This window comes from Cuculus canorus, chromosome 5 (assembly GCF_017976375.1).
Source record: "Cuculus canorus isolate bCucCan1 chromosome 5, bCucCan1.pri, whole genome shotgun sequence".
NCBI classification, from domain to species: Eukaryota; Metazoa; Chordata; class Aves; order Cuculiformes; family Cuculidae; genus Cuculus; species Cuculus canorus.
Genome location: NC_071405.1, coordinates 4895806 through 4919152, shown reverse-complemented (window position 1 = coordinate 4919152; position 23347 = coordinate 4895806). Strand labels below are relative to the sequence as shown.

The following is a 23347-nucleotide window of genomic DNA, read 5'->3' as shown; positions in this document are numbered from 1 at the left end:
TTTGCATTATCTCCATTTACAGAGAAACAGAGATAAAGAAATGGAGCGTTTAGTCTACAGTCCCCCAGAAAACAGTGCCAGAGACACGAGCCACTGCAGTTTTGCCAAAATACACAACTTCACCTTAATTCTCATTTTTTCTTGGGCTATACCTAAAGACTTACTAGTTGGAGCTGGAAGCGCCAGTAAAATGATGGTTCTATATAGTGTTTGAAATCCTTCTTGTCCTTTTAAGCAATGCTTTTTATTAAGCATTAAAACACCAAGTTTTTGTAGCATCACGAAGAAGTAGATCGACATTATCTGAGATTAGATCCCTTTTGTTAAACAAACGTGTGCACACACACTCCAGGTATGGACTCAAGAGGACACTCTATGACATGGTTCAAGACATGGGCTATGACTGTCTCACCTATGATCCAGCCTTTGGGAAAAGATGTGGGCAGAGGAAAGATTCCTGTGTATGAAGTTCTGCATGCTCTACACTTCACCAGCTGGTACAGCCTCTTTCTAAGCACCCCTACTACTGCATTGATTCCTACCCAGAATCACAGAATCATAGACTGTTCAGGTTGGAAAAGACCTTGAAGATCATCAAGTCCAACTATAAACCTACCACTGCCAAGTTCACCCCGTAACCATATCCTAAGTGCCACATCCACACACCCTTTAAATACCTCCAAGGATGGTGACTCCACCACTTCCCTGGGCAGCCTGTTCCAAAGTTTGACAACCCAAGTCACTGAAGAATCTTTGGTGTGGTTATGGGATAAGGAAAGCCTATGCTAACTCTTCAAGAAGGAAAAAAGAATTAAGAGAAACCCTAGAGCACAAAGTTACCTGAAGTAAAGCAAAGGAAGGAGGTGACTGTTCAGGTCAAATGAATCCTGCAAACCCTCTTAAGTTTCTTTCTTAGAAATTTATGTATCTACAGAGTTTTCTTCCTTCAACTACACAACACCCCGATTTACAGCCTGGAGTTGATGCTTGGCGATCCTCAGGGAAATCAAACAAGGTCCTGCAAGCTGTGACCCTGTAAGCTTAGGTGGGACATGAAAACTGCCTCTCCCGCTTCAAGACAAAGGCAGAAACCCCAGGAACAGAGGCAGGAGGTTTACAGCAGCACTCCAACGCATGGCACCTTGCAGACCCCAGCGAGGCTGCACCAATACACGTACTCGGGGGATTTCTTACCTGTAATTCGCCCAAACTTGAGAAGCGACAAGAGCAAGAGCAGAAAGCCACTCCAGCCATGGCAGCACCCGACTGCCCTCCAGCATAGTGCTTCCGACTGAGGTGAGCATGGCCAGCCCCAGCCCAGCCAGCACAGCCACCACGGCATTGCTCTGCAACCAGAATCGCTCCACCTACGGAACAAAATCCCAGCTGTTTTTCCAGCCATAAGGAAACAAAATAAACAGCTGCATTTTTGCAGCTAACGCAGCTTCAAGACAATCACCTACTACTGAGTAAATGGTCTTAAGTCTTCTTCCAAAAATCACAGAATTATAGAATCATAGAACTGTTAAGGCTGGAAAAGATCTTGAAGATTATTAAGTCCAACTATCAGACGATCACCACCATGACTACTAAACCATGTCCTAAAGTGCCACATCTATGTGGTTTTTTAACATCTCCAGCAGTGGAGACTTCACCACTTCCCTTGGCAGCCTCTGCCAGTGCTTCATCACTCTTTTACAAAAGAATTTTTTCCTAGTATCCAATCTAAATCTCCCTTGGTGAAGGGAAAAATTAACAAACCACAGAAATTTTTGGATTGTGACTTACCACACCCAGAAAGAGAGGTTTTGTAATATCCAAATTTGCTCTCCAAGCAAAGAAGGTGGAATAAACACAGAGCATTACAGCAAAGAGACAGATCACGGATGATTTCTGTTGCTTTGTCCTATAAAAAATAAAATAGCACTCTAGCAGCATAATGAAAAGAGAGACAAAAGTTACGTGTGTGTGAAAACACCTCTCCACATAAACACATTTAATACAAGGAGCTGAAGACCAACAAAAGGAGCTGATGATCATTTCTTATCCTTTGCAATTTATAAAACTTATGTTTTCAAAGCATAAATGCATCAGGATTTCAAGATTTTTAAATCCGCTGTCTAAAAAGTCACAGGTTAACAAGAGCAGGGATAATTTGCTCTTAATTAATACAGGACCACAGCTAATTACTGACATTTTTGCACCGGGAAGCAGAATAGCTCCTTGTGGCACACGGCAAAGAAAGCTGCTCATGCAGCCAGTAAGGGAATTCACACTGGAGCAAATATTCTCCTCCAACTTACGGCAGTGCTGTGGTCACACAGGCGATGAGTGCCAGGGCGAGGATGGGAAGGGTGAGCTCTGACTTCATCTGCGACAGCTGAAAACTGTGGAGAAATCAATGGGTCATCCCCAAATCGCTGCCTGTACTCAATGAAAGTATCCAGAGAAGCAGAGAATAAGCACAACGTAACATATTCCTATTGTGCTATGATTAAGTCTACCAGAAATGGAAACGAGCTCGGTTTATATGTCAGGACTTCTGAATGAAAAATCACTGGGGAGAGGGACTCGGCATACTTCCTTCCATGGGAAGGATAGAAGACAGGCATGCTGTCCCTGTGCTGGACACACATGGCCCCACCTCCAGACCGAGCTGAGGAAAGGCAGGACAGGAGTCACCTCGTCCAAAACGACAGCAGCACCAACAGGTTTCTCTCCACTAAAAGCCACAGTCAAGATTTTACTCACGCCAACATCTCTCTCATACTGGATCCTGTCTCGGACTTGGCCTAGATTGAAAAGAAAGAAAATCCATGAGAAACCCACATGCTGACTGCCATATCCCTGAGGCAAGGGAAAGTCTTTTCATTTTCTGTTTGCAGAGCCCTGAGCACAAAAACTTCTCAAAACTCCTTCAGGCAGTGCCCCAAAGTGGTCAAGAGGGAACAGGAATTGCTTAAACAAGACAGCAAACTCTACTCAGACCTTCACTGCAAGATTTACTTTCACATTCTTCTTTTACACCATGCAACTGAGCAGCATTTACCACCTGGATAAACATTTTTCAAGGTGCTATCAGCCCATTACCCCTGACTCTGGCATATCATATGGTTTAACTATGATCTCCACGGTCTCTGACGGTGCAATTATTTTCTGGGACATCTCCCCACAGTCTGAGACAAGCACCTGGGCCTCAGTTCCTGCTTGCTTACCAGACTTGCTCCTGTCCCCTCTGCCTTAAAGGAGGCTGAACTGCATGGATAAATGGTATTTTTTATTTCAGAGACTTGCTATTCGTGGCACAAGTCTGGGAAATAGAATATGCTTGGTGGAGTTGGGGAATTACCTTCATCGGTGCTTGTTGCGAAAGTGGTGGCTAACAGATAAAAGATAAAGTAAACATATTGAGGAGGTCTAGAAGGATCAATTAATCTTAATAAAAATAGAATAGTTAATTGCACTCAAGATTTAATTAAAAAATAAAAGTGTTACAGGATGGACAGCCAGTCCACAGCTCCTGAAGCATCACTGCTGCCTCTTTGTTTCTTGCGAAGTCACACCTTGCTGGAAGCTGATGGCTTCTGGCTCCTTTGCGGGAGATGACGTTTCTCATTGTTAGGTTACAGCTGGAACCTTCTCCCAGGTGTTGTTTCTGGGGTTTTTTGACTCTGCCTGCCCATAAGCCTGGGACACAAGAGCTGTCTGTTCATCCAGGCAGGGCTCTGACAGAAGACCAGATGGCGTCAGGACCAAACACTTGGATTTTGCTGCATTTACTGCTCCTGCTTCAGACAAGTTCATTGTAAATGTGATTTGTGGTGCAGGATTACACGCAGTCCATCCCTAAGCCTCCTGAACATCAACTTGAATTCATCACATTTGATGGAGAAAGGAGTTAAGGGATTTGCATGCCTTAGTATTGCTCTGCCCAACGGAGTCTCATTCTCAGGAGATGGCTGGGAACAGGACAACAGGGGAAATCTTAGAAGCCCTTCAGAGGGTGGATCTTATCTCTGTAGGAGTTTTAGAAAGATTAAATGGCAGCAACAGGAATTCTCAAGTCTTTTGCTTCATATCCTACAAGAAGGCTGAAACGCAACGATGATGCTCGCTGTGTCACACCAGCTGGATGCTGCTGCTGTATGCATGGGGCTTAATACCTGAGAACGTGGGGCTTTGGGACCCCAAGAGTGACACAATATGTAAACCATACTTTCTTCTCTTTTTTTTTTTTCCCCAAGCAGTGAGATTTCCCATCTCTTTGCAGGGAAATCCCTGAAGCAGGAAGGGCAGAAGGGGTGCTGGGCGCTTGCTTGCCTTGGGTGACCAGAGACCACCATCTAAGTTAGGGTGGGAGGAGGCAGATGCAAACCCTACGCTGCACCTCCCTCTCTTGGCAAGGGCACAGACCGGTCAATAACTCAAATCAGAGGTTTCTGAGAGCCCCCAAACCTACCACTCATTTCAACTGAGCATGAGTAAGTTGGAAGAATCTCTTTTAAACCTAAAGCAATAAAAAACTGTTTGTGATCTCTTTAAATAGCTGAGCTTAAAATAAAAACGAAAACACAGAATAAGTAAACAAGAAAAACCACAAAATTGAAGCCCAATCCCTGGAGGTGTTCAAGACCAGGTTGGATGAGCCTTTGAGCAACCTGATCCAGTGGGAGGTGTCCCTGCCCATGGCAGGGGGTGGAACTGGATGGGCTTTAAGGTCCCTTCCAACACAAATCATTCTCTGATTCCACGATCTCCTTCTAGCACAGTTTGCTCTTCGGGCTCTTACAAACGCGAGACACCTGTACAGCTCCCAGTAAATACAGCTCGTCTCATAAAGTCAAAAAGACCTATTTCTTTGCTTTCCCAGCCATGTGATCCATTCCCAGTAAAACTGACGGATCAGAAGGTCAAAACCAGAAAGAAAACATTTTCAATTTCTTCCCCCGCAAGCCACTCACTGTCGCAAACAGAAAGGTTCTGCTGCTGCATAACTTAAAAGAAAGTCATTTAGAAAATGACCCTTATTTACCAGATTGAATGTCCCATATTCTTCCCTGAGAAAGTGGGTCAAAAATCCTTGAAAAGTTGTCTGGTCTCCCCATGTCCAACGGGCTCGATTGAGGTAGGATGAAGCCGGCAGATAGAGATAAGGCAGCAAACCAGCCAAGAAGCATAAACCCAACTTCAGCAAATGGCCTAGGGACAATTCCTGCACCAAAATATGTTATATTGCATAACAATGTTTATTTTAGTTTAATCATGCTGGAACTTCAAGAATAGATAAAGAAAAAACATCAAATATATTTACACAGAGCTGATCTCTCAATTTATAGTAAGTCCCTATAAAATGCTATGTTAAACCTTACGATTTTGTGGATTACTAGGAAACTGCATCAAACTGATCTCCTTTGCATGGCAGGGTGAAATTTAAGTGAAGCAAATAATATTAGCTAGGACTCATGAGTATCATACTCATTGCATCTTTCACATTTAAATCATGGCATGACATGCATAGATGGCTGAAGCACTGCAAGGCTGAGATAACCCACTTTGCAGCGATTAAGAGTTGGCTGGTATTCCATCTGGCAAGAAAAAAAAAAATATGCTGCTCTAGTACAACTACACACATCATCACCATCATCAGGAGTCAGTTTTGCCATTTACTTTATCGCGATTACGCTGGCTAAATTGGATAGGCCAACTTTTGGGGTGGGATTTTCAAGACTGCCTAAGGGGTCAGGAAGACAAGACTTTCAAAGGGACTTCTGTGCCTAACTCCTTTAAGTGCTTTGGAAAATCCCACCCTAGAATATTGCATGCTTGCTTTATCGTTAGCCATTGCCCTGTCAATCAAAGCGCTTCTCCAGCGGTTGGGGTTATGGGCAAGAGGCACCATTCAGAGCAATGATCTACGGAGCGGAAAAAGTGGTTTGATAACGATGGTGGCCACAGTTCCTTCAGAAGAAAGACGGCTCTTTTTTTACTTAAAAATGTACTGTTTTCCATCAAATATCCTTCTTAATAGGTGGTTTTCTGCAACAGACACTACTGGGCTGACTGAAGTATTTCCCAGGAATATTATATTGTCACAGGATTGTCATTGCTGGAAATCACAAAGGTCTCTCTGCAGCTAAAAAAAAAGAAAGAAAAAAGCTCTATCTGAAGAACACAAATACATTGCAGAAGTTCATTGTTTTAAAGGAAATGCACAGTCAGAAAGGGGTTTGCTGGAGATGCTGAAGAGATTTTTGTTCAGCCTAGAAAAAGAGAAGGCTATGGGGAGATCCTATAGCAGCCTTCCAGAACTTAAGGGTTCCTGGAGGAAAGCTGGGGAGGGACTCCTTGTCAGGGAGTGCAGGGACAGGACAAAGGACAACAGTTTTAAGCTGAAACAAGGGAGATTTAGATGAGATCTTAGAAAGAAATGTTTTCCTGTGACGGTAGTTAGGCCCCATCCCTGGAGGTGTTCAGGGCCAGGTTGGATGGGGCTCTGAGCAACCTGATCCAGTGGGAGGTGTCCCTGCCCATGGCAGAGGGGTTGGAACTGGATGGGCTTTAAAGTTCCTTCCAACCTAAACCATTCTATGATACTACAATTTTGGATCAAGCTTGTCTGAGTTGTGTCCTACCTCTTGCAGATTATGTCTTCACTCTGAGCTTAGTTACTCCCTGTGCCATCACCCAGAATCACACCTGATTTATCAGGTCGAGGGTGGGAAAATACAGGCAGGACTGGCCCAGCAGAAACCTACCCAACTGCCACCTTTGAGGGGCAAAAGAGAGAGGGAGATGAGATGGAGGTTTCTTAGGGCCACTTGCAAAACGATCGGAGCAGCTGGGTCATTGAGATGTACGGCCGTTCTCAGGGCAAAGTAGACTTTCTACAACATGTCTGCCTCCAGCCTTATGCACTCACTCACAGACCACCTCCAGAAGATAAGAGCATTGCAGGGCCCCCAAATGTCATCCGGGAGCCTCATCCACACAGATGCATACCACCTTCATAAGCCAGGCAGGCAAAAAGGTGTTCTTACACAACAAGCAAGTTCAAGAGGTGTAGGAGAGACATCTTGAGAACGAGATCTCTGGTAAGAGATGAAAGGGACACATTTGGCTGGATCAGGGACTTGCTGTTTCACCAAAAGTTAGCCTTCCTTTCGTTTTTTTCCAGTTGGCATGTGCCAGATGCTCTTCACCTGAGAGCTGATCTCTTAGAGGACTCTCAAGTCTTGGCTGCATCAGAGCTAGAGGTCACCGAGCCTGGCACAACCCAAGGAGATGCTGAAGAGGACTTCCCTCTAGAGATGAGCCTCTGCACCCTTCCTGCCATGCTGCTTATTCCATCTGCCTCTGACTCTCAACAGCAGCCACAAGATGCTCTGCAACCAGTGGACACGGCTTTTGTTTTACCATCAGGGAATCAACAGGAACTCATCTCCTGATAAGCTGATGGCATGAGAAAGCCAGCGCTATCAGCCAGGAGAAGCAGCGCACACTGACTGTACATGCCTGTGACTTCATACAATAGATATTTATCCACTTTCCTGCTTGGTAGGTCATGGAACACGTTCTTACTTCCTACGCTGAGCAGTTTTTAGCTCCAAATATTGGTCCTGTAGTCGCTCACAAGTAGTTTGGGCAGAGCACTCCTGTGCCAGGAGACACAAGCGGGTCGCTGATCGCTGGTGTGAGCAAAGCCCCTGAAGTGTGCTGCTGACTCTAGTGTCAAGCCTGTTGGACTGCAACTTCAGTGGGTTATCACTGAATAGTTTAGGGAGAACACGGACTATTCCTCCTTGTATATCAACACAGAAGTGGCACAAGAGCTTGGAAAGAAGAATTACTCACCACCTTACAAAACCGGAGGTACAGGTCAGCGAAATACGTACCGCCTTTCTGAAAAGCCGGGCGAGAACCCAAGGCACGATACAAGCGATATAAAGCACTATCGTGTGCTGATTGCACAAACTGAGCCCACAGCAAAAGGCACCTAATTTAGAGATCTGAAAGAGGAAAAATAAAAAAAACACATTCAGAATTGCAGTTTGCAAAAACATCCAGAGAGCAAAACAGCTTTAGCACAGCCCACAGCATATTTATTTATTTATAAGGTAAATACATTGGTGAGCACCAGTCAATTGTAACACAGGCTGGTTTGGATTATTTACAGGGAGATTTCATTTCTTCAACAGAAAACAGGCTTAAAGAAGTGTCCATCTGAACAGCTATGTTGTTATGTACACAGAGATCATCTGTAGCACCACAATGTCATAATGATGCAATGAGGTCCAAGTCCTGAACCTCTGCTGCACAAGGGAGACTGCCCAGCAGACAACTCCAAACGATGCAAAGTTTTCAGAAGCCATCCCCTAAAATAATGCCATTATGCCAAAGACCTCGTTTTATATGACAAGAATGATGTGTTCCTCTTCTTCAGGCACAGAGAGCTAAAATCAGGGCTATGCAAAGGGATTCCTAAGCAAAGGGATTTAAATGCGATGTCCCTCATTAGTCTAAAAGCTCATTTTTAAGCATCTTGGAAAGAGTTTTCTGATCAAACAGGTAATGGACCCAGACTACGCAGCATGATGCAGGGTATTTCTGGTACTCAGTGAGGATTATTCACAGGTTCATTACTGGTGCTGCGGCCATCCCTCACTGATGCTAAGGAAAGTCTCTTTCTGCGCTATGTTCTGCTCTGTCCCAACACCATCAGAGCAGTGCCAAGGCCTTTTTTTCAGTCGGGTAGGATAAGGCTACAAGAGCAACTCCATATAGAAACCTTGGGTCAGTGCCATGTACACCACTGGCCACTTGATCCATGTTACAACCTGAAGCCACGCCTCATGGCAGCTCCTTGGTGGTCGAAATGTCAGCCTCTCCTCAGGAGTATGACATTTCCATCTATCATCAGAACACTGCCCCTGCTTCAGTCTCTGGTAAGGATGGTGTATGAGATCACAGTATGATTTGGTTTGGAAGGGATCTTAAAGATTATTCAGTTCCAATCCCCCTTGCCATGGGCAGGGACACCTCCCACTGGATCAGGTTGCTCAAAGCCCCATCCAACTTGGCCTCCAACACCTCCAGGGATGGGGCAGCCACCACTGCTCTGGGAAACCTGGGCCAGGGTCTAACTACCATCACAGGAAAACATTTCTTTCTAAGATCTCATCTAAATCTCCCTTGTTTCAGCTTAAAACTGTTGTCCTTTGTCCTGTCCCTCATCATATCCCTGCACTCCCTGATAAAGAGCCCCTCTCCAGCTTTTCTGTAGGCCCCTATTAAGTTCTCTAAGTCTGCTATAGTGTCTCCCCATAGCCTTTTCATCTCCAGGCTGAACAACCCCTACCCTCTCAGTCTGTCCTCATATGGGAGGTGCTCCAGCCCTCGGATCATCTTTGTGGCCTCCTCTGGACTTGCTCTAACATATCCAGGTCCTCCCTGTGCTCAGGACTCCAGAACTGGACGCAGGACTCCAGGTGAGGTCTCACCAGAGTCATCAGAGGGGGAGAATCACCTCCCTTGACTTGCTTGTAACATTTAATTGGATTCCGCCGAGGATGCAGTTGGCTTTCCTGATCACCTGATCATTTTTAATTGACTGTCCAGCACTGAACTTTGAACACTCCCTTGACATGGGAAACCCTGCTATAATCTCAGAAAAACATATGTGGCCTTCAGAGCTGCCCTGCAGGACTCAGGACAACCTCAGTAATCTTTCAAGTATACTGATGAACACAGCCCTGAAGTTGGGTCATGTTTGCAAGAGTTATGAAAGTGGTGTGAGCTTGCTGTTGGCAGCCTGGCTTCTTCAAGTCACGGGATAGGACACCCAAAACCCATTGAAACAAGCTCCTTAACTGCTTCTGAAAATTACATCTGAAAATCCCATCGGAAAGTGGGCACGTGAAATGTGTAAGTGGTTGGAAAATGTCCAACTCCATCTTCGTGGAGTTGAGATTGCAGGGATCTTGCGACAGTATTCAAAAAAAAAAAATAAAATCCAATGGTGAAACAAAGTCTCTATAACCACTGATAAACCATATTATTTGAGAACTTGTGAAGCTGAGTGAACTACCAGTGCAGCCTCCTGAAATTCTAGCCTAGCCCAACAAAAATCCTTTTATTCACACAATTTACGGGAGTCACAGCAGACACGTCTGTGAGAGGAGAAGAAATCAGATGTTCGGGCAAATAGAAGCAGAAAGAACAAGGCTGCTGAATAAAAATATCATATGGCTGCCTAGGCTGTTTATGAAGTAAAAAATACAGCATGAAATTTTAAGTCTCTGTATTTAACAATGCCATTATTTCAGGGGCACATTTAATTTCAAAACAAGGACTGACTGAAAATTTGGTTGTTTCAGTTTTTCAGTAGAAACGTGGGTTTCTGATTAGATGAAGTTTCCTGTAGAGTATATCTATTTACCTCAAGGAAAAATAGCACTTCTGGAAACAAAACCATGAACACCCACAGCCCAATTTGAGTCTTTGATAAAGGAAACCAAATTTTGCTCTAAAAAAATTTAGACAAAAATTATTTTGCTTCTCCTGTTTCCACCCTATATGTTTCAAAAAAACCAAACTCAAACCCATCCAACAGGTCCCAACACAACCCTTAAGCAAAGCATACAGGGTTATGACAGGCTGAGAAACTTGGGGTTGTTCAGCCTGGAGAAGAGAAGGCTCCAAGGAGACTTTATAGTGGTCTTCTAGTACTGAAAGGGCCTCCAGGAATGCTGGGGAGGGGCTCTTGATCAGTGAGTATGAGGATAGGACGAGGGGGAACAGTTCTAATCTGAAAGAGGGGAGATTTAGATGAGATATTAGGAAGAAGTTTTTTCCTGTGAGGATGGGAGGCCCTGGCCCAGGTTGCCCAGAGCAGTGGTGGCTGCCCCATCCCTGGAGGTGTTCAAGGCCAGGTTGGATGGGGCTTGGAGCAGCCTGATCCAGTGGGAGGTGGAACTGGATGGGCTCTAAGGTCCCTCCCAACCGAAACCGTTCTTTGATTCCATGATTCTATAACTCACTTTTGAGCACCTTGAGTAGGGCAGGGATGGACACCACCCAGCACTGGTGCTTAACCCAGTCCCCAAATTTGGCCTTCTTTATTTAAACGAAACTAAATCAGCACTAAATGAATAGGAAATTAAACAGACCTGATAACTAATTGAAAAAAAAAAAAAAGAACTATTCACTTTGTTTGACATGTTTTACCTTTGATCTCTCTTTTGCAGTGGATGCCTCCTCAAAATGTGCGGTAAGAGCCATCAGCAGCCCCACAAACAAATTGTTTAAGCTAAAAACCTCCGCCGTGATGGACCACTGCCATGTTAGACGAGAAAATGAAAACACCCCCGCAGCAAGGATTCCTCCAGCATATGAGCCAGAAAGCCTGCAAACACAGATAACATGAAATCTTCTTTTCCAACAAAAAAAGCCTACTTTATTGTCCTTCTTTTTTTAATTTTTTTTTTTTCCAAACATACTGTAGCAGCAGAAACGATGACTGCCACTCAGCACCCTGCCAAAACATTATATGGTTAATATCTTCCTAATAATTTCTTGGCACTGAATTGCAATTAGGAAGAACAGGCATTAGCCAGCCTATTTGCCAGGGACCCAACACCAACGAGTCGGCTTCTTCTCTCAAGTGCCATGAAAACTTCCAAGATTGAATTTTATTCAGAAACCCCAATGAGCGATGGCCCAGCAGGTTGTGGTACGCCAAGCCAGGGAGTCACGCCTTTAATGGGATCCTCTCCGCTGGAGGAGATGCCAGCAAGGGTGCAGTCTTAAATTCATCAAGGCGCTGAATAAAGAGCGGATTAGAGCTATTGATGATGGACAGCATTAGCAGAGCTTTCCTGGGGGGGGTGTTTAGTGTCTCAGGGATGGGTAAGGACTGTTGTGTCCATGGTCCTGGCAGAGAGGCGACCGCTGTGGTCAGGAGCGGAGAAGATGGATGTCAGCTCCAGCAAGCGGGAGGGAGTAGAGGATGCGGGTGAAGCACTGGCTGTTGGGATGGCTGTGGGCACCTCTGTGACTCCCAGATGGGATTATGGCACACATTCCCCACAGAGCTGCCTGCCCAACTCAGCTGGATATTGCAGCCAGCATGGGAAGCCCACGAGGTGGGATTTAGCCCAGGAAACCTATGATGCCGGTTCACCAATAGTGGCTCTTCACACTGGGTTGTGTCAGCAGCAGCTTCAGCTCTGCCTGTTTGGAAGGTCTGTTATTCAGGAAGTCACCCTGAAAAGATGCCATGTAGGGCACCACAACCAGCTCAATTACTCCTTATCCAAATACAGAAATCGCTGTGGCTACATTCAAAGCTCTTCTCCAGAAATTCACCATCCCACTGCGAGATGAAGCCAGGCCCTACCAAACATTAGGTGTTTTTCTAGTCCCACTCCAGAGACATGCACTTTCATTAAGTCCGAACGTTTCCAGCAGGTTTAAAGCAAAATTATGATAAGCTATTCAACCTCTTCATCAAGCTACATGTGTAATTTGCTCCTAAATGCTGGCGATATCTACTAGCACAGCCAAAGTCCCCAGGTGGATTGTTCTGCCCATCAGTGATTGGAGAGTGGATGTCCACATAATACTTGCTTATGGGGTTACTCACGTAACTCTGAGATAAATGGAGACTAAGGAAACAAAACCTACAGACCCTATGAACAGAGATGAGGGAGGTGCTGACAAAGCACTCTCTAGCAAAGGTTCCTCTCCTTGGTTATGCTTTCTTTTCATCTTCCCCAAATGACCCCGGTACAGCCAACCTATTTCTGTAGATGTCAAAGAAGGACTTGTGCAATAAGAATGGGAATTTTTAATCCATTAAAAATGGGAATTTGGGCTCATGGCAGTGAGAGGACTGGGATGGGGGCTCAGGAAGACCAGGTCTCTATTCCTCCCCCTGCCTCTGACATCAGACATCATGGGTGTTCTGGGACAAGCCACTCTGCTGCTGTTGCCCCAGGTATCTGCAAAACAGAACTAAGGATTTTTATCTCCTTTGTAAAGCATTTTGAGACCTGTAGCTGCAGGATGTAGCTGGAGGGTGAGTAGTAAGGTATTTCAGTTACAACAAGGAGAAAAACAACACAACTCCCAGATGGCTGAGGCCAGAGAAAGACAAGCTTGGGGCGACACAGAGTTTCAGCGTCAAGATTGCAGAAGGGAGTCTTGAAAAATCAATGGAAGGGAGGAAAAAAGTAAAAAAAATGCTCAACTGACAGCACGCAGGACAGTTTCAGACCAAGTCTGTCTGCAAAGTATCCCATAAGCTTTGGAAGTAAGGTGTTGTAGGATCCCTTTGGCAGGAAATCAGGCAAACTACTACTGTCTAGTGTTGTGCTCACTAATGCATCCCACCACTGTGGATTCATCTCAAGTCAGAACTTCACTGGGGTTCAAGACAGGTCTGGGTATTTGACATGGAATTCTGTCACTCACTGCATTAATATAATATTCCAAAATCACACAATTCCATACAGAAAAGGCATTCACAGGCATGAATGCTGCTCCATTTGTTTCGCTACTAAGCCAGCCTAGCAGCCCCAAGTCCATCCCCTCCAAGGGAGAGGTGAGACACAAGACCCGTCTGGCAAGGTTCTTGGCCTCTAGAGGTCTGGTTGTGCTCTCCTCCTTCCTGTTACTAGAAAGATGTGACACCATCAAGAAAAAGGAAAGATAAATTGGAAAGCTCAGGAATCAAGTCAGGAGTGGTTTCTGCTCCTAAAGAAAACTACCAGGAAAGAGTAGCAGGACCATGTGTATTTAAAAACCAAGAGATCCCCTGATACACAAACCCTGCTACACAACATCCCTAAGTTTTCACTAAACCCTTTAAGCAGCACAAACCTTATAAAGAAACAACTTCATAAATCCCTTTCAAATTCTTACAGAGAAGTAAAGTAATAGAAGGTAAAAAAAAACCCTCCCGCAAAACCTTTTTAGACAAATGTCATAATCATCTACCAATTCTCCTTGTCTTTCCCAGAAAAGACTTGAGCGTATCATTAGGGTTCAAATGAGATGAAAGAAACCCCATCCTCTTGATAAAAAGTCTCAAACCTGCAATTCACTTTTTATGAAATACGGCTTAAGCAAAAGCTACTCAACTAAAGCTTAAAGACTTATCCCAGCGATGTGGAACAGAGGACACCTCTGCTCACCGAGCAGTGCAGGGTCAGGATCGAGCACTAAGCAGAGTGCACAGATGCCAGCACTGCCTTTAGTTTCCTGTGAAACTTGTGGAAAACCGGGATGCTAAGCTTACCTTGTGAATGCACATTGCATGCATGGAGTGCTAAGCTCCTAGAAGCAGTGGCTGCCCCATCCCTGGAGGTGTTCAAGGCCAGGATGGATGGGGCTTGGAGCAACCTGATCCAGTGGGAGGTGTCCCTGCCCATGGCAGGGGGTATGGAACTGAATAATCTTTAAGGTCCCTTCCAACCCAAACCATTCTATGATTCTATGATCCTAGGAAGGATATTAGATGCTAAAAAAAACAAATGGAAAAGTGTTCTGCTCTTGAAGAACACCAAGACAGCAGCTTCAGGAAATGGAAGCTGGAGACTAAGAGGTTTCTTTTCAGAGATAAGCAATGGAAATGATGGATTTACAAGTTTGCAGATTTACATGAAAAAACTCATGGAAGTGGAAGTGCTCAGAGCAGATATCCCCAGACAAGGATGAAGACCACGTGAAAGAAAAAAAAGTCAACACACCCAGCAGGTCTACCCAATGCAATAGTTTGTCGTGCAAAGTAGCACCAGAGAAGAGGAAGCCGAGGGAAGATTTTATCACTCTCTACAACTACCTGAAAGGAGACTGTAGTGAGGTGGGTGTTGGTCTCTTCTACCAAGTAACAAGTGATAGATTGAGAGGAAACAGCCTCAAGTTGTGCCGGGGATGTTTAGATTGGATATTAGGAAAAATTTCTTCACCACTTAAAGAGTGGGGAAGCACTGGAACAGGCTGCCCATAGAAGTGTTGGATTCTCCATCCCTGGAGATGTTAAAAAAGCTTGTAGATGTGGCACTTTGGGACACAGTTTACTAGGCACAGTATTGTTGGGCTTATGATATTAGAGGTCTTTTCCAACCTTAAAGATTCTACGATTTCTATGACTTCTATGGCTCTACCAGCAGGACAAGTAGAAATGATTGCCATGCAACTGTGTTGACACAATGCTGGGCCCAAATTAAACCAGCCCTGCCTTGCAGCTGGGTTAACATGGTCATAGTGCTCATTTTGATCAACATGAGGGCCTCCATGTGCCACTGCACTCTGCCATCTCGCAGCCTCTTGGGCTTCTCTTGCATGGAGTGACACAGTGCTGCACTTCTCCTGCCTTAGACAGCCCCCAAATCCACACACTATCCAAGGAGGCGACAAAGCAACGCAGGCATGGATAACACAGGTCAAACATCTACACCACCAAAGAACAGTTTCAAGGTGGGAGCGACACTGGTGGGCATTTAGACAGGTAAGGCAGAAAGAGATGAAAACACAGAAAAGACACAAAGATGAGAGCAAAACAGAGACAGGAAGAACTGAAAGAGCAAAGGTATGGCATAGAGCTCCGAACCTGAGATCAAGAAGCTTGAAGCCAAGAAAGAGGATGAAAAAACTTGCAAAGGAGGACAGCGCAATCGTCAATGGAAGATGCTGTTGGTGACATGTCCCATGAGGAAGCAGGAAATCAGGAAGCCAGAAGATAACAGCTCCTTTACTTACAGGCACAGACAGCATTTTCATTTAAGATAGGGTACATTGTGGAAGAAGTTCAACATATAAGAGGTAAAGGAGACTTCCCATTAAATGCAGCAAAAGCTCAGCAACCCAATTGCCAACGCTAAGACAGGGAGGGAGCAAGGCCAAGAAGCCATTTGTCGTGTGGAACATAAGAAGGCGTTTTCTCATGGTATGTAGACACACGCCCCACCAAAATCAAACACCAGGTCTGACGCAGACACTCCTTGCAAATGAGTCCTGCAGTGAATGGACAAGCAGCAAGCACACAGCCTCCGGTCTCTGCCAACCAGCCTGGAGACCCACACTCTTCCATCTACATTGGCCAACATGTATCCCCCAGTCTTTGGAACCGGTATAAGAACAGATGACTGGAATAAGAGGATCAAGGGGTTGCCAACAAAGAAGCCATGGCAATGCTAGTAACCATCCGGTGTTCATCCATCAAGACAAAGTAGGCACAAAACTAACTTGCAGCAACTCTCTCAAGAAGAGAGGCTTTACAAAGAGTAAAAGGTGGGCAAAACTCTGCTATAAGGTTCTGTCTGCTGGAGGAGGAATCCTGGGCTTGGGCTAGGAACTACCTCTTGGAGAAGCAGGCTGGGTCAGCTAAAAGAAAGCATCCAGAGTAGCAATACTCTGACGTTCAAATAGCATCAGCATACAGATATCGCCTCATGGAAGAAGAAAAGATTTGCAGCCAACGCAACAGGGGGAAAGTCTTCATAACTTCTCCCAGGGGGATTACAGCTGCCATGCCAGGCGAACTTCAAGAAGGATTGAAGCACCGAGCTTGAATAAAAGCTGCCTTCTAGGCTTGTTTATCTCACACGGAGGAAAACCCAAGGGAACAACTTGTACTTCTGATTTTGCAAAATAACGAGTTTAGGGAAAGACCCGCTCAAGCACATGGAGCACTTTTTCAAAATCAAGCAAGGGGGAAGAAGGTCCCTTCTTATCGCTCCAGTAACTACAACCTTCTGATCACTCCCATCATCTGGAAAGGCACTCAGAAGGGACAGGGAGAGTCAGCAAAGGTGAGATTACGCAGTCCTTCGTACGAAATATTTTCCCACGGCATCCCTAGGCATAAATGACTAAAATAAATAAATAAATAAATAAATAATTTGTTTTCCTTTTCAGCCACCCAAGCGAAAGAATGTATGGCTGGGCCTCCACTCCAAGGACATGGGCAGGAGAAAACTTGCTTTCATCAGGAATATTTTAAATGCAGTTTTTATTATGAGTTTGCAGGAAAACTGAAATGAGGTATTTTAATCTGTCTTTGCAATTAGAGTTTTTACCTTCTCTTTCGATGGTAAAGACTGAAATATAGCTTGTAATTTAATATTAAGCCTTCCTTCTAAGTTTGGCAATACTTTTTGCTACCTAAGAGCACAGGCCACACCTTTATGCATATAACAAAGAATTCAATTGGCATTTTTGTTTTTATTTAGACAATAATGACAACAACTTAATATAAATATAACAATTATATTTAATAATTTGCAAAAACTTATTAAACTATTGGTATAAAGCTATACACAGGAACTAGAATTTAATTAAAAAGTCTTCATTAAAAGCAGTCTTCAGTGCACTGAATTCATAAGGAAGAAAGATAAGATAATCGGAATGTTTTGTATTTGAAGCTAATATATTAAACACTGGAAACACCTATTGGTATCCAGTGAAATAAGCTGATCATTTCTGCCTTCTGTTCCCTCCAAAAGTTCACAGGTAGCAGATCTCAGCCCCGCTTTAGGCGGCGGAATAAGAAAAAGCTCTCTCGCTTTTTAAAATCTCCACTAATAAACTAATTAACGGACTTTTGTTTTTAATTTCAGTCTCTTTCTGCACCTGCAGATGATGACCCTGATGTCAGCAGTTCCCTGCAGACAGCATGGGCTCCAGGTAGCTCACAAGCAACTTCAGCCTCTGTGCTGCTGTGACTTTGCTTTCCAGCAGCAAAGATGTGTCCCTCCAATCTGTTTTTACTTCATGGTATAACCAATCAGTGCATTAAAGATTTAACATCTCAAAATTAACATAAGAGGTTTTGCTTGTTTGATTTATAAAAAAAAAACCCAAACTTTTTTTTTTATATTTGTAGAATGGTTTTAGTTGGAAAGGACCATAAAGCCCATCGAGTTCAGCCTTGAACACCTCCAGGGATGGGGCAGCCACCACTGCTCTGGGCAACCTGGGCCCAGATCCCCTTCCCATCCTCACAGGAAAACATTCCTTCCTAAAAGCTCCTCTCAATCACCCCCCTTTAAGCTTAAAACCTTTCCTCCTTGTCCTATCCCTGCACTCCCTGATCAAGAGCCCATTCCCAGCTTTTCTGGAGCCCCTTTCAATACTGAAAGGCTGCCATTAGGTCTCCTTGGAAAGATAGGCTGAAAAAGGATGGGACTGAGAAGACTGAACAACCAAGCTTTCCACAGATACATTTTAAGTGCGCAGACGCACTGGTGCTGAGATATTTAAACAGAAAACACAAATACAAATCCCAACATGAGTTTTAGGACTTCAGTAATAATAGATGCACTGGTGCTGAGATATTTAAACAGAAAACACAAATACAAATCCCAACATGAGTTTTAGGACTTCAGTAATAATAATTATCCCCCCCAAACCCAGTCCCTCTGGGTTTGCCTGCCTCTTAGTCACAAACACTCAATGGACAAAAGGCGGTTTCTCCTGCCGAAGAGCCAGCGCAGGTACCACAGGGAACAGCAAACCAGATCTTATTCTTCCTCAAGGACCTGGAGCTGAATAGCCACCGAAGCTTTGCTTTGAGCCTCTGCTCCTGGCACTGAAGCAGGGACAGGAGAGCACAGCTTGACTTGCCAATCCTGGCTGAGTCTTTGTGGCCACAAGACGAGAACAGAAATGATGCAAATGGACAGGAGCATCATAAAAAAAACCCAAACAAAACAGACCTAAAGTGAGCACTTTGGTTATAACCGACTACTGTCCTTCGCGTCAAATGGGACTTTAGCATCATGCAGCTTCAGCCTTCCAGCAGATTCACAATGCTTCAGGGTGGGGGCAAGCAGGCAGCATCCTCACCACCTACCACATCCATTCAGTGCTACTTCTGCTCCGTAACTCTCACATCCAGGTAGGGACTGCCACCACCTACTTACCCATTTTAGAAATTCTTCTATTGAAATACTGCAAGTTGAAGAGGGGATGCTCCAGCCTGGATAAGGAGTATTGAGCTAGCGAGGATTTTGGTTAATGGGAGCTGGTCTTTCCACTCTCTTGCATAGGTTCTCCTGGAGTGTATGCGTCCAGTAAGGACAGCACCTCTGTAGGATAATACTGAGTCTCTGCCTGTCCCTTTGGTAAATATGAGCCTGTGAACATCACCAACATGTGCAAGAGGGATCTTCCATGCCACCTGGTGTGTCCTGGGGCCAAGCCACCTCGGTTCCTCTTGCTGGAAAGGTCAAGCTGCCCTGTGGCAAAGTGCTCTAGGATGGCAGCAGAGACCTCAGTGGGTCTGGACGCCAGGGATGGGAAGAATCTTTGCAAGGACTCAGAAGGGACTGGGGAATGGGACTTCTTGTCCTCAAACTTCACATGCCCCGAGACATCCCGCACCACACCAGAGTGGAGCCCTTCCAAAGAAAATCTGATTATGAAATTCAATGCCTCCATGCCAAGCTATCCCAGAGCAGTTGAACTGGCCAAGAGAGTTGGGGTTGTTCAGCCTGGAGAAGAGAAGGCTGCAGGAAGACTTTAGAGTAGCCTCCCAGTACTGAAAGGGGCTCCAGGAAAGCTGGGGAGGGGCTCTTCATGAGGGAGTGCAGGGATAAGGTGAGGGGTAATCATTTTAAACTACAGGAGGGTAGATTAACACTGGACATAAGGAAGAAATTTTTTACTGTAAGTGTGGTGAGGCACTGGCACAGGTCTCCCAGGGAGGTAGTGGATGCCCCATCCCTGGAAACATACGAGGTCAGGTTGGACGGAGCTCTGAGCAACCCGATCAAATTAAAGATGTCCCTGCTCCTATAGGTGGGGCTGAACTAGATGATCTGTAAAGGTCCCTTCCAACCCAAAGCATTCTACGATTCTAACGAGTAGCACAACTCCTAACAGACTGATAAAATACATATACAGCTGTGCTGCTGTAATGCATACCGCCCCGTACTCGCACATCTCTAATAATGAGTTGTAAAAATTGTGCTTCCAGCCACTAAAAACGAGAACTTCTCTCCCGGTGTCTTTGCAAGCAGAAAGGGTACATTAGTTAGATTAGTTGGACCCATTATTTGATTCACAATCCTTAGAAAATAGGTATGCCTTTATCCCAGGCGCCTGTAATAACTAGTGCCTACTTCCAGCAGCCAAAAAACCCCCCAACACTCGGTAGGAAGCGACTTGAGCTATTTAAATGTTTTATAAGTTTTTTTTTTTTTTTTTTGTAATTGCAGAAACTTTTCCTAATCTGACATTTGTTAAAACCCCTTATTAGAAATTATGCAGCTGCAGAAAAAAAAAAAAAAAAGAAAAAAAGAGGGAAAAAAAATAGAATAAAATATAAAATAAAATAAAAATGAGCTGGCTTCACAATTACCAAGTCAGCCCATGCAGCCCTTCGCTATTGTACAGAGTGGCATAAACCCCCCGGCGGCCTATCAGCTCCCTGGCAGGCAGGGGGCTGCGCTATTCAAAGCGAGAGATACAAGCTGCAGGGCAAAAACCTGGCAGCTCCCATCTGACCCCCCAATCCCCGGCTGGTGACAGCTCCAAGCTCCATGGCAAATTAGCCCTTCTCACATTACAATTGCAGGAGACAGATTCCATTAGCGGTATCTGAAATTGAGTGGAGAGCTGCTCCGTTATCAGACTTGACTCATAAGCGCCGCTATTAATCAGAGCTATGATAGCATTTATATATTTCAAGCTATCTGCCGCCGCTGTGATATTCTGCTACAAAGGGTTGATGGGACTTAGGGAAGGGAACAATGGAGCTTTCTGGGAAAAGCAGAGTAAATCAAGAAAGTCTGTGACTTCCGCACATTCTGAAGGGATTGCGGTTTACATAAATTTTCTCCCAATTGGAGATTGAGCTCTTCCTCATCTTACACATGGGATTTAGTTGTCACTCAATGGTAACAGCTGTGAAAAGGTGAAGCGGCCCACCGCTCAGAATATTGCCTCCGCTTTTAAAGCAATTAACCCATGAACAGGAGGATACCTGGTGATATCAAAGGGATTAAGCCAGGCAGTGCATTATTAACATTTCCTTGAACTAATTCTAACTCTGACTAGCTGTCAGAAAAGACTCTCCAGTCTTTAAAAAAAAGAGAGAGAGAGTTTTTTGCCCTGCTTCTCCCCCCCTCCCTTCAAAATGAAGCAGAGTTATTGCAGCCTAATATGCGCTACTTTAGAGCAAAATGCAAATGAATAGACTTGGTAATGTCTTCAAACAGAGTGAACTCACTGCCAGTTTACTACGGGGACAACAGGGAAAAAATTAAGCAATTAGATCTTAGGAAGAAATGTTGTCCTGTGAGGGTGGGGAGGCCCTGGCCCAGGTTGTCCAAAGAAGTGGTGGCTGCCCCATCCCTGGAGGTGTTCAAGGCCAGGTTGGATGGGGCTTGGAGCAACCTGATCCAGTGGGAGGTGTCCCTACCCATGGCAGGGGGTTGGAACTGAATGGGCTTTAAGGTCCCTTCTAGACTAAACCATTATTTGATTCTATGAAAAAAAATATATATATTTAGCCAGAGGTCACAGTAGATATTCTAAAAGTAAACTAATACTTGAGTACTTTCCTTTCTTCACTCCCTCCTAAAACTTTGGAGCTACCTGTTACTGAGCACAACTTCTTTTTAACTTTGCGTGGTGCTACAATGGCACTAATCTATAGTAATTGTAATCTGGAAAAATCCAAAGGAGATTCTTCCTTCCCCAAAGCCCAATACTGTAATTTCTCGTGACAGTTGAGGGGGCATCGGCACAGCAGGCTCTCCTCTCTCATCACTCCATCTTCCCCAAGCTGTGCATCCCGAAAGGAGTCAAACTGTTTGAGGACAAATCCCACTCCAGTAAAGCCAGGCACCCGACAGACATGGGATATTTCCCCACTTGTAGGCAGCAGACAACTTCTCCCAACAGCAGTTAGTTTTAGGAGAGCACCAGCCACGAGGTCCCTTGGGGAGGACCACAAAGGTGACCCATTCTCCTGGTACTCCAACATGCAGGGACCTTCCCATGAGAGGTCCAGGACGCAAGGCAATGGAGCAAGAAACCTCAGGGCCATCAGGATGGTCAAGTGCCATTCCCAAAACACCTTGATGATTTCAAAATGATCAAGTCATTTTGATGATTTCATTATGCAACTTGCCTACTGCTTCTTTCTGTTGGATAGTGGGAGCAGAATTGGCTCCAGTTTTCATGTACAACCACAGTGTGCTGCTTGGAAGGTTTGAGGGGCAAGGAACATAAATATATATAATATATAATATTATATATTAGTCCAAAACTTAACACGATACCCAGAACAAATGGAAGAGACGTGAACTACTTAATTTAATGCAACATTTTTCCCCCTCTTCGAACAACCGTGTGCAATGCAGCCAGAATAAAGCCAGAAAAAACTTACCATAAGTTTTTGGACAATGACACCCTCTACTCTGCTACTGCCCCTGCAATAAATTAGCTCTGTATATTCAGATACAGTAAAACAGCCAAGCTATGAAAGGTATACACTGAAAAAACCTGCACTTAAAGCAGGAGAAAGCATCCTATTTCTCTTCGCAACAGAGAATGCAAATGCATCATCTGTGCAGAAAATGACACTTTGGCAATCATATCATAAGAAGATAATTGGTTTACTTTGTAAACTTGCTATGCTTTGCCTCCCACAGTAAAACAAATAAATAGTTGTTTAAAGAAACAATCCTACAGCCGCACTTGCTGCGTCCTAAAAACATAAAACAGCTCCCCCCTCTTTCAAAGCGAAAATGAATTATTTGCCTCAGTTACAAGCAGTCCGAAAAAACTCTTTATAAATGCCATTTTACTACAATTACAAGGAATTTATTAAAGCTGTGCAGAGGGGGGAAAAAATCATATTTGAGAACTAATGCATAGGCGTAAGCCACTGGTTCAGTGATAGTCTGGATTACTGACAAAAGGGCTTTTTGCATCGACATGGTTTGACATAACTTTGTTTTTAAGAAGCACGATCCGTGCTCAAAAAAATAATATAATAAAATTAATGATTTAATATAATATGATTAATGTAATATAATAATAAATGAACGAGATGCCAGGGATGTTGCCTACAGACCCCAGCAGTGCCTGCTCAGAGCATCCTGCCAGCCATCACCTGGCAGAGGAGAAATCTGTTTAAGGCATGAATTCGATCCTAATCCCACAACCCCCGTAACATTGCCAACACCACCCAGCCGCAGAGAGAACCGCAACTTTTTATTAAGCAGTAAAAGAAATCGTCCCGATCCATTTGAGAAATGCTTCTTAAACAAAAAAAAAGAAAATAAATAAAAAATTTACTGTACTGGGATGCTGGGAGGCACAGAAAAACCCCGCG

The 23347-nt window shown here is 44.4% G+C and overlaps 1 protein-coding gene across 2 annotated transcripts in view; it reads right to left on the bottom strand.

Annotated features, from left to right (window-relative positions):
* TMEM260 (transmembrane protein 260) overlaps positions 1-23347 on the bottom strand; it is a 40251-nt gene that overhangs the window by 5411 nt on the left and 11493 nt on the right. The window contains exons 4-10 of one of the 2 annotated variants that reach the window (XM_054068475.1): positions 11224-11401; positions 7893-8006; positions 5033-5212; positions 2752-2792; positions 2304-2387; positions 1789-1906; positions 1195-1367 (exon numbers count right to left, since the gene is read on the bottom strand). In XM_054068475.1, the coding sequence (XP_053924450.1) occupies positions 1195-1367; positions 1789-1906; positions 2304-2387; positions 2752-2792; positions 5033-5212; positions 7893-8006; positions 11224-11401 (888 nt within the window). The remainder of the gene's footprint in view (positions 1-1194; positions 1368-1788; positions 1907-2303; positions 2388-2751; positions 2793-5032; positions 5213-7892; positions 8007-11223; positions 11402-23347) is intronic. The other variant, XM_054068476.1, reaches the window with a different exon arrangement.